Source organism: Monodelphis domestica, chromosome 2 (genome assembly GCF_027887165.1).
Source record: "Monodelphis domestica isolate mMonDom1 chromosome 2, mMonDom1.pri, whole genome shotgun sequence".
Classification (NCBI taxonomy): Eukaryota; Metazoa; Chordata; class Mammalia; order Didelphimorphia; family Didelphidae; genus Monodelphis; species Monodelphis domestica.
This window is the reverse complement of record NC_077228.1, coordinates 386,457,717-386,476,254: the sequence shown is the minus strand read 5'-3', so window position 1 is coordinate 386,476,254 and position 18,538 is coordinate 386,457,717. Positions and strand designations below refer to the sequence as shown.

At 35.8% G+C, this 18,538-nt stretch overlaps 1 protein-coding gene across 2 annotated transcripts in view; it reads right to left on the bottom strand.

The window, feature by feature from the left end:
* Positions 1-18,538, bottom strand: part of SLC35F1 (solute carrier family 35 member F1) — a 595,685-nt gene that overhangs the window by 44,464 nt on the left and 532,683 nt on the right. For both annotated transcript variants that reach the window (XM_001379678.5, XM_007484482.3), the window contains exon 7: positions 3,350-3,504. In XM_001379678.5, the coding sequence (XP_001379715.2) occupies positions 3,350-3,504 (155 nt within the window). The remainder of the gene's footprint in view (positions 1-3,349; positions 3,505-18,538) is intronic.

Sequence of the window (18,538 nt, the reverse complement as noted above, 5' to 3'; positions counted from 1 at the left end):
CTCTGATTATAAGAGATTTAGAACAGTTTTTCATGTGCTTATTAATAGTTTTGATGTCTTTATCTGAAAACTGCTTATTCATGTCCCTAGCCCATTTATCAATTGGAGAATGGATTGATGTTTTATGCAATTGATTTAGCTCTTTATAAATTTGAGTAATTAAACCTTTGTCAGAGGTTTTTGTTATGAAGATTGTTTCCCAATTTGTTGCTTCCCTTCTGATTTTAGTTACATTGGTTTTGTTTGTATAAACCCTTTTTAATTTGATGTAATCAAAATTATTGATTTTACATTTTGTGACTCTTTCTAAGTCTTGCTTGGTTTTAAAATCTTTCCCTTCCCAAAGGTCTGACATGTATACTATTCTGTGTTCACCTAATTTATTTATAGTTTCCTTCTTTATGTTCAAGTCATTCACCCATTCTGAGTTTATCTTGGTGTGTGAGGTGTTGATCCAGACCTGTCTCTCCCACACTGTCTTCCAGTTTTCCCAGCAGTTTTTGTCAAATAGTGGATTTTTGTCCCCAAAGCTGGGGTCTTTGGGTTTGTCATAGACTGTTTTGCTGAGGTCATTTACCCCAAGTCTATTCCACTGATCCATCTTTCTGTCTCTTAGCCAGTACCAAATTGTTTTGATGACTACTGCTTTATAGTATAGTTTGAGATCTGGGACTGCAAGACGCCCTTCCTTTGTATTTTTTTTTCATTATTTCTCAAGATATCCTTGATCCTTTGTCCTTCCAAATGAACTTTGCTATATTTTTTTTTTCTAATTCAGTAAAAAAAATTTTGGAAGTTCAATGGGTATGGCACTAAATAGATATATCAGTTTGGGTAGGATGTTCATTTTTATTATATTGGCTCGTCCTACCCATGAGCAGTTAATGTTTTTCAAGTTTTTCAAGTCTAGTTTTAGTTGTGTGGAGAGTGTTTTGTAGTTGAGTTCATATAGTTCCTGTGTTTGTCTCGGGAAATAGATTCCTAAGTATTTCATATTGTCTAAGGTGATTTTATTTTATTTTATTTATTTATTTTTTAAAACCCTTACCTTCCATCTTGGAGTCAATACTGGGTATTGGCTCCAAGGCAGAAGAGTGGTAAGGGCTAGGCAATGGGGGTCAAGTGACTTGCCCAGGGTCACACAGCTGGGAAGTGTCTGAGGCCAGATTTGAACCTAGGACCTCCCATCTCTAGGGCTGGCTCTCAATCCACTGAGCTACCCAGCTGCCCCCTCTAAGGTGATTTTAAATGGAATTTCTCTTTCTAATTCTTGCTGCTGAGATGTGTTGGAAATGTATAGGAATGCTGATGACTTATGTGGGTTTATTTTGTATCCTGCAACTTTGCTAAAGTTGTTGGTTATTTCAATTAGCTTTTTGGTTGATTCTCTGGGATTCTTTAAGTAGACCATCATATCATCTTCAAAGAGTGATAACTTGGTCTCCTCCTTGCCTATTTTAATGCCTTCAATTTCTTTTTCTTCTCTAATTGCTACTGCTAGTGTTTCTAGTACAATGTTAAATAATAGAGGTGATAATGGGCATCCTTGTTTCACTCCTGATCTTATTGGGAATGCATCTAATTTATCCCCATTGCAGATGATGTTTGCTGATGGTTTTAGATATATACTGTTTATTATTTTTAGGAAAGACCCTTCTATTCCTAAACATTCTAGTGCTTTTAATAGGAATGGGTGTTGTATTTTATCAAAGGCTTTTTCTGGTTCTATTAAAATAATCATGTGATTTTTGTTGGTTTGCTTGTTGATATGGTCAATTATGTGGATGGTTTTCCTAATATTGAACCATCCTTGCATTCCTGGCATGAATCCTACTTGATCATGGTGAATGACTCTTCTGATCACTTGCTGGAGTCTTTTTGCTAGTATCCTATTTAAGATTTTTGCATCTATGTTCATTAGGGAGATTGGTCTATAGTTTTCTTTTTCTATTTTTGACCTGCCTGGAATCAGTACCATGTTTGTGTCATAAAAGGAATTTGGTAGAACTCCCTCTTTACTTATTATGTCAAATAGTTTGTATAGTATTGGGATTAGCTGTTCTTTGAATGTTTGATAGAATTCACTTGTGAATCCATCAGGCCCTGGGGATTTTTTTCTCAGGAAGTTCTTTGATGGCCTGTTGGATTTCATTTTCTGATATGGGATTATTTAAGAATTCTATTTCTTCTTCTGTTAGTCTAGGTAATTTATATTTTTATAAATATTCATCAATATCACCTAGATTGGTATATTTATTGCCGTATAATTGGGCAAAGTAGTTTTTAATGATTGCCTTAATTTCCTCTTCATTGGAGGTGAGTTCCCCCTTTTCATCTTGGATGCTGTTAATTTACTTTTCTTCTTTCCTTTTTTTAATTAGATTGACCAGTACTTTGTTTATTTTGTTTGTTTTCTCAAAGTACTAGCTTCTAGTCTTATTTATTAGTTCAATAGTTCTATCACTTTTGATTTTATTAATTTCTCCCTTAGTTTTTAGGATCATTAGTTTGGTTTTCTTCTGGGGGTTTTAAATTTGTTCACTTTCAAGTTTTTTTATTTGCATTTCCAATTCGTTGATCTCTGCCCTCCCTAATGAATTTTCCTCTGAGTACTGCTTTGGCTGCATCCCATAGGGTTTGAAAGGATGTCTCACCATTGTCATTTTCCTCAATGAAATTATTAATTGTTTCTATGATTTCTTCTCTAACTAACCAATTTTGGAGTATCATATTATTTAATTTCCAATTAATTTTTGATTTGGCTCTCAGGACCCATGATTCTATGAAGCCCAAAATGCAACATTGTTAATTACCCTGGAATACTAAACCAATGAAAGGAAGGGCTCCTCTCATGTGCCTGTTTCTGGATGACACCTTCAGAAATCAGGACAAGAGCTTTGGGGTGGCCCCCTTATGGAGGCTAATGGGAAATATTGAAAGGAATGATACAGGATGAAAAGGTATATATACATGTAGCAGTGGAAGGCACACCACATGGATGAAATCAGGAGCCATGGAAGAATCAAAACCATTTGAGAGAGGGAAGAGAGATTATACACTTGTCTCCTGATATAACTAATAAGTGGCAAATAGGGGGAAGTTGTGGATCATGATACATCCAAACATTTAGATAAAAGCTTTCCCAGTGGCCTTGTACCTGCTTCTCTAGAGCCTAAAAAAGGCAGAGGTACATAGCTCTTAGGACAAAAGCTCTAGGAAGCATCATCACACATAGGGTCAGCTGCCACTGAGATGACAAACAAATTCCCTGGATAGCTTTGTTACCATCAAAAATAGCACTATGTCCCACAGAGTTCTTCTTCCAAGGTATCCTAGTAGCTCCACTCACCTTGTAGTGAAAAAGAAACAGTCCACAGAACAGGCTGTACAGGTCTGCAGTGAGTAGGTTGAGGTTGACGGATGTTGCGCTGGTTTTCTTTATGACTACTGGCATGAAGCTGTATAGGCCAAACATGCAGGCACTGAAGCCGACATACAATAGCCCTGTGGGAATAAGTACAGGGAGGAATGAATGAACCACGGAACCCTCTCCAGAGTAGCTCTATTGTTCAGAAGGCATGAAAGGTGGAAATCAATAGTGGAAAAACTCAGGTCCTATTCTGTTATACCTAAAAGGAATTTTCTCCTATTGTTTCTTTCCTTCCTTTATTTTGTAGCTGAGATTTAAGGACTTTACTACTTCTAATAACAAGTTACCTCTGTATTTTTTTTTGCAGCTATTGAGAATACCAAAAAAAAAAAGAGCAAAACAATTCCTCCTCTCAGAGAGTTTACATATATAAATACATACAAAATTGATATGAAATAAATATGTAAGAATTTTTAGATGTGTGAATATTGGATTTAGCTATCTCCTGATTGTAACAATGAAGATACTTAGCTCTTCCTTTATTGTGAAGATTAAATTGTAATCCCCTGATCATAACAATGAAGGTACTTAGCTCTTCCTTTATTGTGAAGATTGAATTACAATTCAATCCAGTCTATTTTTAGATTTTAATCTACAAAAAGGCAATAACTCAGTATTTTAAGTAGATCTACCCATTTTAACTATAAAAAGATATTAAGTAACTACAAAAGGTGAAGTAACCAAAAAACGTGTTAAGTAACCCAAAAAGATATAATCTAACCAAAGAAGGTATGAATTAAAGAGTGGGAAGTCCTGGAGAAAAGTGTCTGCTGTGATTGGTAGACATGAAATTTAGGGGAAGTGACAGAAGGGAAAAAGATCTTTAAAAAGAGGACCAGAGGCCAGAAGAAGATATTCGATTTGAGGAAATCAAAGAGCTCTCTGACTCGGAGGAGAGACTTGAAGACAGATACTCGAGGAGTGACTGGAAGACAGATACCCAGGCTTCTTTCCATTTAGACGGTCACCGCTGGTGACCTCCGGGAAAGGCCCATCCTCTTGAGACTCTTTTCCCTGATTAGGACCTTAATATTTCTACCTGGCTCAGAGGAAGCTGGAGTTCATTCTCTTTCTGTCTCTCTCTTTCTCTCTCTCTCCCTTTCCCTCTCTTTCTCTCCCTCTCTTCCTCCTTCCTTCCCTTCCTCCCTCTCCCTCTCCTTCTTCCTCTCCCTCTCTTTTCTTAATATCTTCCTTCTATTGTAAATAAACTACCACAAATTCCATTTACTTTAGGAATTTATTTTGGGATTTAGAAATTAAATGCCTGGTGACCACCTATATAAATATTCAGAGTCCAATCCACAATTAAATTTAACAGCTGGAAGGCACTAGAAGCAGGGGAATTTGAAATGACCTATGATAATGGTAGCATTTGAACTAAGCCTTAAAGGATCCTAGGAATTCTAAGAGATAGAGGGAGGAGGGAATACATTCCAGTCATGGGAGGAGGATCCATACAATGATACAGTGGTGGAACAAGGTGTGTTGGACTTGAGGAAAAGAAAGAATAAATGCCTGCTACCTCAAATGTGGTAGTATGGAAGAAGATTAGAGTCAGCCTGGAAGTCAAGAAAACTTGGTTCAGGAGTCAGTACAGTATTGTGGAAAGAACCTGGAGGGAAGGGTTCAAATCCTGGCTTTGCTACTATCTGTCTTGTGTGTCCTCAGACAATTCACTAACTCTTCTGGTCTCAGTTTTCTCATCTTCGAAATGAGGGGGGCTGAACAAGATGGTGTGTATGTATTTCCTTCACCATTATACCCTAAGGATTATGAGACCATATATGTTGCTTTTGAAATCTACAATACATTGCTTCTTTATTAAAATGTGAGCTCCTAGAGAGCATGAACTATTTTGCTTTTCTATTTGCATCCCTAAAGTCTTCAAGGGCACTTCCACCCTTAAATCTAAGCTACTATATTAAATGTCATCTTATTCACATGCTAGCTATATAATCATGGGGGGGGGGGGTAATTGTATTTCTCTAAGCCTTGGTCTCCATATTTGTAAAACAGGAATAAAAAAACCTATAGGACCTTCCTTCCATGGATGTTGCAAGGCTCAAATTAGTTAATGTCATATAAAACATATTCTAAGGCTTAAAGTGTTACATGTTATTAATCCAGTGCTTAGCATAGTGTCAAGCACCTAGTAAGTGCTTAAAAGTTGTTTGACTCATTAAAAAACTAAAAGGCCAGTGATTTTAGTCTTGTCACTTATAACTTTGTCCCTTTCCTGGGTCATGACACTTTTGCTTTTCTCAATTAGCCTATCAAATGAACATGACACTGATAACATACATTTCTTCTAGGTAACAATCTATAAATTCATTGAAAGAATAAGTCTTGGGATTTAAAATTTCCCATTTCTATGTAAAAAGAAATAATTTTTTCCCCAATGATTGTATAACCTCCTTTGTCATATGAAGATCAGTAATGGAATTGAGGAAGTTTAGTCTGGAGAAGAGAAGGTCCAAAGGTGATGTAATAGGTCTCTTCAAGTATCTAAAGGGTTGCCATGTGGAGAAGGGATTATTCTTGTCTTGTTAGGTCCCAGAAATCAGAACCAGGAGCAATGAGTGGCAGTTGCAAAGAAACCAATTTAGGTGGTAAGTCACAAAACAAACAATTACTCCTTAACAATTTTAGCTCTCCAAAAAGTAGAATGAGATATCTTGAGAAACTGTGGACTTTCACTCCTTCAATATTTTCATGCAAAGGTTGTTTTGACCACTTGGCAGGTATGGTATAAAGGGAATTCCTTACCAGAATGACATGAACTATATCAATGTTGGGGTCCTTCTAATTTTAAAATTCTGTGATTTATTGAGTGAGCACTTCTGGGTGAGGACAAGTGATAAAGATGAAAAGAAGCCTGCTTTAAAAATCTTGGAGGGATCAATTTCTCATTCTATACAGCTCTAGTATATATCTATAATTATATATATATATATATAATGAATATTTTCCATAGTAACTGGGGTAGTTCTCTTTAAAAGTATTGAAACCATCCTCAAGATCTATTTCTTTCAGAAGACTAAAGGTTTAGACAACTGTTGTTGCTTTCTGATCACCTGAATATAAAAAGTCATGACCTCTCTGACGCTTGACTAGTGGACCACAATGGGCAACTCAGGCAGAGAAACTATGTTCAATTGAATCAGCAAGGTTCCCTTGCTGAATATCTTGTTGAATATCCTCCAGACTTTTATGGTTAAGTAAATCTGCTTTTATTCATTGTTAACTTAACTATTACTCTCTTATTCCATTCCCATCTCAAACCTAAACTCCCAGAGGATTGACCAGGTGAGCCAGTCCAACATCACTTACCAATTTAATTAATAGTACTAATTCCATGACTGCATGCTATATTGGGAAATCTCTAGTAGTTTTATCTTTGCATCAAAATTTAGATATCCTCTTCTCATTCTCCACCTACTAATACTGATGCAATCAACCAAAAAATCCTTTAAGAAAAGACCCCTCTATATTCAAAGCATAAGAGATAATAAAATTCAAAAGACCTTTGGACATGGGATAAAATAAAGACAAATAGAATCTAACATTTTCAGATGGAAAATGTAAATGTTTCTGGTCTAAGGCCTTGCCAGATGGTTTAACCCAAATTCTCTGGGCTTCTGTGAATCTAATAGGAGAAAAACATTTTAAGGTCTACTTAATATCCTTTTGACTACAAGACCTGATGAGGTCTCTAAAGAGAAATGTGATTTGCTCACAGGATATGAATTCTAAATACATTTTAGACCTTTGGTGAAATGCAAGTCACATCAGATCTATCAAAAAAAAAAAAGAAGATTGCAAATGCTACAACAGCCCCCTCTTGTATGGTAGAATCATGACAGAGGAATCTGGATTACAGATCTACCAATGGCAGCAATCCTACAGTGTATGTTTCAGCATTAATAATACCTTATAAACTTTCGGATCTTCCTTCAAGAATCCATATTCCCTAATAAAAAATTGGAAAATCATTTTCTTTGCCCTTGGGTTTCATGCTTTTTATAATTTATTTGCCTTACTACCAGCTCATCAAAAATGCAAAAGTTAAATCCTTTTTTGCATGATCGATGTATAAATATGCATGGAAATTATATTTGGCCTCACCTTTGGAACTGGAGATGAACATAACAGGAAGAAATTGCTTTTCTACTCTGAGCATTGGTGAGGAGACATGGTGCTCCTATGCTCATTCTTCCTGAGAGTGATTCTCTGCATTCTCTGAGACACCGTGGGAGACTCAAGGAAGGACTGCCTGTTTATACACTTCTGTTCTTATGTTCTGGAACATTATGGAATCTCAATGAGTCTAAGCAAGTATGTGATAGCAACTTGAAGCTGTGCTCAGGAAAAAGAGCAAGGCAGAAAGATAAATGTGTGACAACTTCTTGGCCATTCCTGATCAAATACCTCAAACCACTACCAAATCAATTTTCTTTGACTATCCATTTTTTGGACATTTTATGCAATAGAATAATCTGCTCTGGACAATGAATGGTAGAATGGAATGGTGGGTGAATAGAGCACTGACCTGGGAGTCAGAAAGATGTGAGTTCAAGTCTCACTTCTGATTATATACTGGCTGTGTGTGACTCCATGCAAGTCACTTAACATCTTTAGTGCTTCAAGAAAATTCCCTAAGAGGATAAGTTGCAAAAGAGATACAGATCTGCATTGATAGAATGCACAGTTCCTCACACTAATGAAGTCACATTTCTGAAATATAAAAATAGTCCAGATAGCACATTTCAGCCTATATAGGAATAATAAAAAGGATGATATTAATAAAAGCAAGCAGATAAAGTAGTGAGCAATACAATATAGAGGACAGAGGGAAGTTAAGGAAATAAACATTTATTAACTGCCTACTATGTGCCATGTACTATGCTAAGCACTTTACAAATATCCCACTTAATATTCACAAGTACCCTGGGAAATGGGTGCCAGTATTCTTCACATTTTACTGTTAAGGAAATAGAGAGATTTAGTAAAAAGCTCAGTCACATAGCTAGGAAATGGTTGAGACTTTAACTCAGGTCTAAAGGATTCCATGTTTCCTTGTCTGCAAAATGGGCTTTAGAAGGAAATGGCAAGCCATTCTAATATCTCTGCTAAGAAAACTCCAAATGGACTCACAAAGAATTGGACACAAATGAAACAACTAACTGATTCTAGGCTTAGCTCTTTATCCATTACACCATCAAACTGCCTTCAAGAATATAGAATCTGGAGACTATGTAGATCTGGGTTTGAATATTATCTTTGCCACTTAAATCTCTGTGATTTGGGGCAAGTCTTTAAGGGTCTCAGTTTCCTCATTTACAAAATGAAAGGATTATACAAGATGATTACAAAGGTCCCGTCAAGTCCTAAAATCCTCTGATCTCAAGGGTGAACAATTTGTAATGAATGTTTTCACATTAGGTATGTTCCATATTTTTCTTCCTCATATGGCAAACATCAGCAGATTGAAGTTCATCAGTAACAATTCAATCCTCTGTTCCAAATTTAACAAATATTTCCAGTGTCTATAATTTCAATGGTATTGATCTTAGATCATATCCCCCTTATAGGGCTTCACAAAAGTCAGAGTGCAATTTTAGGTCACTAGAAGGTGTGGTGAATAGAACCTTTCCAGTATCTTTGCCAAGAAAATCTCAAAATGGCGTCTTGAAGAATTGGAAATGACTGAACAACAACAACAAAATCCCTCTATCTATCTGTGTTCATAGACCCCAGGTTAGCTTAAATGGTCTTGAAGACTTGCTGTGATCAAAACATTCCTCATCTTGTGGCCTACTTACCAATATGATCTAAAAAAAATGACTCCATATTAAGCCTATCCCAACTTGGTATTTCTTGCCAGAGCTTGGGTTACCTGGGCATTGCCTTTAAGGACCCAGGAACAGTTCCACACTATGATCTTTATAATAAAGTAATAATGAATTAGTGATTACCAGATTGGAGAATTTTATATATTTGGCTCTCTTCATTAATAATTCATTTTTTGAAAAATTTATTTAATTAGATGATTTAACATTTTCCTGTGGTTATGAGATTAATATTTTTCCCCTGCCTTCCCAAATCCATTAGGTTTAACATGTGTCATTGATCAAAACCTATTTCTATATTATTAATATTTGCACTAGGGTAATCATTTAGAGTCTACATCCCCAGTCATATATCCCCATTGACCCATGTGAACAAGCAGTTTAAAAAAATTAATTTAGAGCATTTTTCCAGGATTACACAAATCATGTTCTTTTCCTCCTCTCCCCCCACCCCCCTCCCATAGTCGACGCACAGTTCCACTGGACTTTACATGTGTCATTCATTGGTCAAGATCTATTTCCATATTATTGATATTTGCACTAGGGTAATCATTTAGGGTTTATAACCCCAATCATATCCCCATTGACCCATGTGATCAAGCAGTTGTTTTTCTTTTGTGTTTCTACTCCCACAGATCTTCCTCTGAAAGTGGATAGTGTTCTTTCTCATAAGTCCTTCAGAATTGTCCTGGATCATTGCATTGTTACTCATAGAGAAGTCAAGTCCATTATGTTCAATTGTACCACAATGTAACAGTCTCTGTGTACAATGTTCTCCTGGTTCTGCTCCTTTCACTCTGCATCAATTCCCGGAGGTCGTTCCAGTTCACATGGAATTACTCCAGTTCATTTTTTTCTTTCAGCACAATATTATTCTTTCACCAACAGATACCACAATTTGTTCATCCATTTGCCAATCAGAGGGCATACCCTCATTTTCCAATTCTTTGCCACCACAAAGAACATGGCTATGAATATTCTTGTACAAGTCTTTTTCCTTATTATCTCTTTGGGGTACAAACCCAGCAGCGCTATGGCTGGATCAAAGGGTAGGCAGTCTTTTATTGCCCTTTGGGCATAGTTCTAAATTGCCTTCCAGAATGGTTGGATTAATTCACAACTCCAGCAATGAATTAATGTCCCAATTTTGCTATGTCCCCTCCATCATTTATTACTTTCCTTTTCTGTCATGTTAGCCAATCTGCTAGGCGTGAGGTGATACCTCAGAGTTGTTTTGATTTGCACTTCTCTGATTATAATAGATTTAGAACAGTTTTTCATGTGCTTATTAATAGTTTTGATTTCTTTGGCTGAGAACTGCCTGTTCATGTCCCTTGCCCATTTATCAATTGGAGAATGGCTTGATTTTTTTGTACAATTGATTTAGCTCCTTATAAATTTGAGTGATTAGACCTTTGTCAGAGGTTTTTGTTATAAAGATTGTTTCCCAGTTTGTTGCTTCCCTTCTAATTTTGATTGCATTGTTTTTGTTTGTACAAAACCTTTGTTATTGTTTTTCTAATTCAGTAAAAAAAAAGTTTCTTGGTAACTTGATGGGTATGGCACTAAATAAGTAGATTAGTTTGGGTAGGATTGTCATCTTTATTATGTTAGCTTGTCCTACCCATGAGCAATTAACGTTTTTCCAATTATTTAGATCTAGTTTTAATTGTATGGAGATTATTTTGTAGTTGTGTTCATATAGTTCCTGTGTTTGTCTTGGCAGATAGATTTCTAAGTATTTTATATTGCCTAGGGTCACTTTCAAGGGAATTTCTCTAACTCTTGCTGTTGGGATGAGTTGCAAATATATAGAAATGCTGATGATTTATGTGAGTTTATTTTGTATCCTACAACTTTGCCAAAATTATTGATTATTTCCACTACCTTTTGGTTGATTTTCTAGGATTCCTTAAATAGATCATCATATCATCTGCAAAGAGAGATAGCTTGGTCTCCTCATTACTTATTTTAATACCTTCAATTTCTTTTTCTTCTCTAATTGCTACTATTAGAGGTTCTGGTACAATGTTAAATAATAGAGGTGATAATGGGCATCCTTGTTTCACTCATAATCTTATTTGGAAAGCTTCTAATTTATCCCCATTGCAGATGATGCTTGCTGATGGTTTTAGATATATACTGTTTATTATTTTTAGAAAAGACCCATCTATTCCTATACTTTGTAGTGTTTTCAATAGGAATGAGTGTTGTATTTTGTTAAAGGATTTTTCTGGATCTTTTGAGATAAGTCATGTGATTTTTGTTGGTTTGCTTTTTCATATGGTCAATTATTTGAATGGTTTTCCTAATATTGAACCATACTTGCATTCCTGGTATAAATCCTACCTGATTGTAATAAATAACTCTCGTGATCACTTGCTGGAGTCTTTTTCTTAGTATTCTATTTAAATTTTTTGCATCTAGCTTCATTAAGGAGATTGGTCTGTAGTTTTCCTTCTCTGTTTTTGACCTGCCTGGTTTTGGAATCAGCACCATATTTGTGTCATAAATGGAATTTGGTAGAACTCCTTCTTTGCTTATTCTGTCAAATAGTTTGCATAGTTTTGGGATTAGTTGTTCTTTGAATGTTTGATAGAATTCACTTGTGAATCCATCAGGTCCTGGGGATTTTTTAGGGAGTTCTTTCATGGCTTGTTCAATTTCTTTTTCTGATATGGGATTATTTAAGAATTCTATTTCTTCTTCTGTTAATTTAGGCAATTTATATTTTTGTAAATATTCATCCATATCACTTATATTTCCACCTTTATTGCCATGTAATTGGGAAAAATAGTTTTTAACTTACTCTTCATTAGAGGTGAGGTCTCCCTTTTCATCTATAATACTGTTAATTTGGTTTTCTTCTTTCCTTTTTTTTATTAGTTTGACCAGTACTTTGTCTATTTTATTTATTTTTTCCACAGTACCAGCTTATAGTCTTGTTTATTCATTCAATAGTTCTTTGACTTTTGATTTTATTAATTTCTCCTTTAATTTTTAGGATCTCCAATTTAGTTTTCATCTGGGGATTTTTAATTTGTTCACTTTCTAGTTTTCTAATTTGCATGTCCAATTCTTTGATTTCTGTCCTCCCTCCCTCCCATATATTTGTTAATATATGAACTCAAGGATATAAATTTCCCCCTGAGCTGCATACCCCTTTGGCTGCATACCATAGATTTTGAAAGGATGTTTCATCCATTGTCATTTTCTTCTATGAATTAAGGTTTCTTTGACTTATTCTTTAACTAAACTATTTTGAAGAATCATATTGTTTAATTTCCAATTAAGTTTTTATTTGCCTCTCCATGTACCCTTACTAATTATTATTTTTTTGCATTATGATCTGAAAAGGTTGAATTTATTAATTCTGCTCTTTTGCACTTATTTGCCATGTTTTTATGCCCTAATACATTGTCAATCTTTGTGAATGTACCATGTGCTGCTGAAAAGAAGGTGTATTCCTTTTTTTTGTTTTACTATTTTTCTCCACATATCTATTAACTCTAATTTTTCTAAGATTCCATTCACATCTTTTACCTCTTTCTTATTTATTTTTTGGTTTGATTTATCTAGATCTGATAGAGGAAGGTTCAGGTTTCCAACTAGTATAGTTTTACTATCTATTTCCTCCTTCAACTTCACTAGTTTCTCCTTTAGAAATCTGGATGCTATACCATTTGGTACTGATATTTCCTCGTTGTCTATACTGTCTTTTATCAGGATATAATTATCTTCTCTATCTCTTTTAATCAGATTCATTTTTACTTTGGCTTTGCCAGATATCATGATTTCAACTCCTGCCTTCTTTTTCTCATTTGAAGCCCAATAGATTTTGCTCCAGCCTTGGACTCTTATCTTGTGTGTCTACCTGCCTCATGCATGTTTCTTGAAGACAACATATGGTAGTATTTTGGTTTCTAATCCACTCTGCTATTTGCTTCCACTTTACGGGTGAGTTCATCCCATTCACATTCAAAGTTATGATTACTACCTGTGTATTCCCCAACATTTTGATTTTCTCTGCTTGTCCTGCCCTTTCTTCTTTCACTATTTCCTTCTACACTAGTGTTCTGTTTTTAATCAGTCCCCCTAATCTCCAACCTTATTTTACTTTCCTTTCTCTCCCCTATATTCTTTTTTTTCTTTTTTTTTTAATTTGAGCATTTTCAAACATTATTCACTGGAGACAAAGATCATTTTCCTTCCCCTCCCTCCCCATAGCTGACGCGTGATTCCACTGGGTATCACATGTGTTCTTGATTCAAACACATTTCCATGTTGTTGGTATTTGCATTAGAGTGTTCATTTAGAGTCTCTCCTCAGACATGTCCCCTCAGCCCCTGTAGTCAAGCAGTTGCTTTTCCTCGGTGTTTTTACTCCCACAGTTTGTCCTCTGCTTGTGGATAGTGTTTTTCTCCTAGATCCCTGCAGATTGTTCAGGGACATTGCATTGCCACTAATGGAGAAGTTCATTAAGTTCGATTGTACCACAGTGTATCAGTCTCTGTGTACAATGTTTTCCTGGTTCTGCTCCTCTTGCTCTGCATCACTTCCTGGAGTTCGTTCCAGTCTCCATGGAATTCCTCCACTTTATTATTCCTTTTAGCACAATAGTATTCCATCACCAACATATGCCACAATTTGTTCATCCATTCCCCAATTAATGGGCATCCCCTCATTTTCCAATTTTTGGCCACCACAAAGAGTGCAGCTATGAATATTCTTGCAGAAGTCTTTTTTCCTTATCATCTCTTTGTCTCCTCTATATTTTTATTCCCATCTTATTTTTCTTTTGGAGTCTTTTTAAGCTACCCCACATACTCTCTCTACCTTGTATTGCTTCCCTCCCCACCCTGTATTCCCCTTTTATTTATTTTTTAGGGTCTATTAAATTCCCTTCCCCCTCTCTTTCCCTCCCTTTTTTTAACTCCATGACCCATTCCCCCTCTCAACTTCCTTATAGGGTAAAATAGAATTTGATACCCCAATGAATCTAGATGCTCTTCCCTCTCTTAATTGATCCTGCTGAGAGTAAGGTTTGAGTATTACCTTTTAGCACTCTCTTCCTCTCCTTCTTATATTTGTATTCTTCCCCTCCCACTCCCATGTGCCTTTTTGTATAGTATAGATTATCCTAATTTTCTTATTCCTTCAAGTTTCTCTTGGTGTGGTCTTCTACCCCCTTTCTTTCTTCTTTTCTTTGTTTCTTCTTTTCTTTCCTTCTTTCCTTCTTTCCTTCTTTCTTTCTTTCTTTCTTTCTTTCTTTCTTTCTTTCTTTCTTTCTTTCTTTCTTTCTTTCTTTCTTTCTTTCTTTCTTTCTTTCTTTCTTTCTTTCTTTCTTTCTTTCTTTCTTTCTTTCTTTCTTTCTTTCTTTCTTTCTTTCTTTCTTCTTTTTTTTAATATATGATTTTAAACCACTTAGTACCCCAATCTCTTTGTATGAATAATTTTTCTAAACACTATAATAGTGAATACAATTTTTGAGAGTTACAAATAACATTTTTCCATATAGGAATATAAACAATTTGGCCTTATTGAAGCCCTTAAAGAAAAAAAATAAGACTCCTCTCTTTCTTATTTACCTTTTCTTGTTTCTCTTGGTTTTTGTATTTTGATGTCAATTTTTTTGTTTAGTTCTGGTTTTTTCTTTACACATATTTGGAAGTTTTCTATTTTGTTGAATGCCCATACTTTCCCCTGGAAGTATATAGTCAATTGTGATGGGTAGGTGATCTTTGGTTGTAGATGCAATTCTCTTGCCTTTCTGAATATCATATTCTCTTCATTAATAATTCTTAAGGAATAAAAGGGGTTTAAAACCCCCAAAACAAAGAGTGTTAACAAAATCCCAGTCTGTTACTTTGCTTCATACAAGAAATATTGTTTGTATGTCTCTAGAGAGCAGTTTCTGATAAAATAAATAAATCAATAAGTTGTAAATAAAGGTTAATATAGTATCAGCATATACTAATGTGTTCTTTCTTAGCCTAATATTCTATTTTGTGGTTTTTAGACTGAAGAAAGCTCACAACTGAGCCTCAATTTTGTTTTCCTCTTTTAATATAGGGTAGAAACTAGGCAAATGAATTTGGTGCTACAGGAAACTCGAAGAATTGACAAAATTACATCATCCAAAGCAGGTGGACACCACAGAAGCAGAGTAGTGTTTAGTGACTTTCTTAAAGAGAACTAATGGATTAAGTGACTTGCCCAGGGGCATAAAGCCTTCTGGGCAGCATTTAAACTGAGATTTTCCCAAATTTGATTTTTAGGTCAGCTTTCTTAGTCAAAATAGTCAAATTCCTTTTGTCCATATGAAGACTCTTATCTCTGACATTTTCCTGAACTGGAGTGGTTCTCCTATTACAAACTTGAAATTTATGTTTGTAATTATTTTTAAGCCTTCTGAGTAAATATCCACAATATCAAAGCTATTGGGAAATGGCCACTGTGTTTAAGAAATTGATCAATTTTAGAGGGGACCTTGTTACTTCATTTGTCTCCTGTTATACGCTTTTGAAACCATGGCTTTTTTTCTGAAGGTATAGGGTTAGTGTGATGGGTAGAACACTGGACCTAGAATTAATAAAACTCAGATTCATATCCTGACTGTGACATTTGTTTTTGTGACACTGGGCAAATCACTGACCCATTATGACCTTTAGTTTCTTCATTTATAAAAATTGCATTAATGATAATTGTAGTTTAGAAATTCTTAATGTTATGTGAGTGTGTGTGTGTGTGTATGTGTGTGTGTGCGCATGCACGTTTGTGTATGTGTTGGACTCCTTTGGCAGTCTGGTGAAGCCTATGGAGCCCCTTCTCAGAATAATTTTCTAATTGCTTAAAAGAAGACATACATAGGTTCCAGAGAAAACTATTACATTGAAACACAGTTTATCTATTAGGGCAGTTAAATGGTACAGTGGATAGCACACTGGACTTAGAATCAGGAAGATTCATCATCTGACCTCAGATACATTTGCTAACTGTGTGACCCTGGACAAGTTACTTAAACCTTGTGTGCCTCAGCTTCCTTATCTGAAAAATGTGCTGGAGAAGGAAACAACATACCAGTATCTCTGCCAAGAAAATCCCAAATGGGGTTGCAATGAGTAGGACATGACTGAACAACAAAATCTATCTATTTATCTATTTCTCTGTCTGTCTATCTATCCATCCATTCCCCTCTCCATCCATCCACCCACCCATCTATCTATCTATCTATCTATCTATCTATCTATCTATCTATCTATCTATCTATCTATCTATCTATCCATACATCCATCTATCCATCTACCCATACATCCATTCAACCATCCAACCCCACTCTCTATCCATCTTCCTTCCTTCCTTCCTTCCTTCCTCCCTTCCTTCCTTCCTTCTTTCCTCCCTTCCTTCCTTCCTTCCTTCCTTCCTTCCTTCCTTCCTTCCTTCCTTCCTTCCTTCCTTCCTTCCTTCCTTCCTTCCTTCCTTCCTCCCTTCCTCCCTTCCTCCCTTCCTCCCTTCCTTCCTTCCTTCCTTCCTTCCTTCCTTCCTTCCTTCCTTCCTTCCTTCCTTCCTTTCTAGCTATCTATCATTCTATTTTCATGGACCCCAGGCTTATATGTTCCACTGGCAGGACTTTTGAGTCCTCCAGGGTCGTTTTGAGGTTTGATTAAGTATAGAGTCATAGATTCAAAGCTGGAAGGAACCTCAGATATCATCTGACTCCCTCATTTTATAGTGAGGCAAAATGATACTGTGGGATGTTAAATGACTTTTCCTAGGTTACACAGGGGAAAAAATCAGAAATCTGATTAGAAAATCAGTTCTTTGGCACCCATGCCATGTCCACTGTACCACTCTGCAAACTTTCTAAACTTGGGCTATAATTATAGTGGCCCATTGGCCTCACCTTCTCTTTTGAAAAGACTGGACATTTTAAGATTATTTTTTTTTAAGAAAGTCTAAGCAAGAAGATATTGCTGAGATTTGATAGTATATGGAGAGACTACCTTTGCCTTAATGTAGTTGTGTGACTTAATTCCTCAGTGCTCTGCATAATTCTCTAAAATGATACTATAGTATATAGTATATGTTATACTATATACTATATAAAACAATATATAACATATGTATATATGTTTGTATGTGTGTGTGTATCTCTCTCTATCTATATCTCTATATATGTATAAAACTATTGGGCAGGTCTCAATCTACAGTTGGAGAAGAAGTTGTTATGCCAATAAAATTATAGGAAAGAATAAAACAAAAAAAGAAAGAAGGAAAGACAAAGGAAGAAAGGAGGAAAAGAGAGAACTCAAAAAGAAGTCATGACAAGCTGGCAGAACTCACAAGGTGCAAAGGGTTAGAGGATAGGCTCGCCAAATTGTTTGAATCCTTTGGCCTATAGACTGCAAACCCAAGTAAGATGTGACATTTCAGATTTTCTCTAGCCAGGGGCACTGGGGTTTTAGAACAGTTTAAAGTTAGTTTATGCATTCTTAACACAATTACAGTAAATGTGTCGGGGGTTGAATGAGTTATTTATTAGTCTTCCTGCTGTGGCTAGAGCACTAAGGCTCTGAAGAGGAAGACTGCACCATGTTGGGTTGTAGGTTTTATTGGGCTCAGTTAGCTAATCAGAACTAGTCATTCTACTGAGTAGAGAAAAGAGCTCTTCTAACAATGTTTTCAAATGATTGTTTCCTGCAGTTGCATGATATAATGGAATCAAAAGGATAACTGAAACAAATAGCATTTTCTTCAGTGAATTTCTGCCAGAATTTTTTTTTAAATGATGCCTGTGGAGTAGCTAGGTTGTTCAGTGGATTGAGGGCTGGGGGTAGAGATGGGAGGTCTTTGGTTCAAATCTGGCTTTGTCTACTTCCTAGCCATGTGACTCTGGGCAAGTCATTTAACTCCCATTGCCTTGCACAACTCTTCTGCTTTGGAACCAATACACAGTATTGGCAAAGGTTTAAAAAACAATGCCTCTATTATTCCATTTATTTATGTCTTTTATTTAGTTTAAAAATATATGAGAGGTGACAACATCTGTGTAAGAATTGAGGTAGAATTGGAAGTGGGGATGGTGAAAGAGAGGAACTGAGAGGAGTGTTAGTAAGCACAAGGAATTTGAAATTTAATCAACACTGTGAAAAGGGAAGGAAGTGACTTTAGAATGAGTGAGAGACAAAGGGGGAGGAGAGGGTGGAGAGAGAGGGGAGGGAGAGAGAGAGAAAGAGACTACTTTTGAGACCATCTTCAA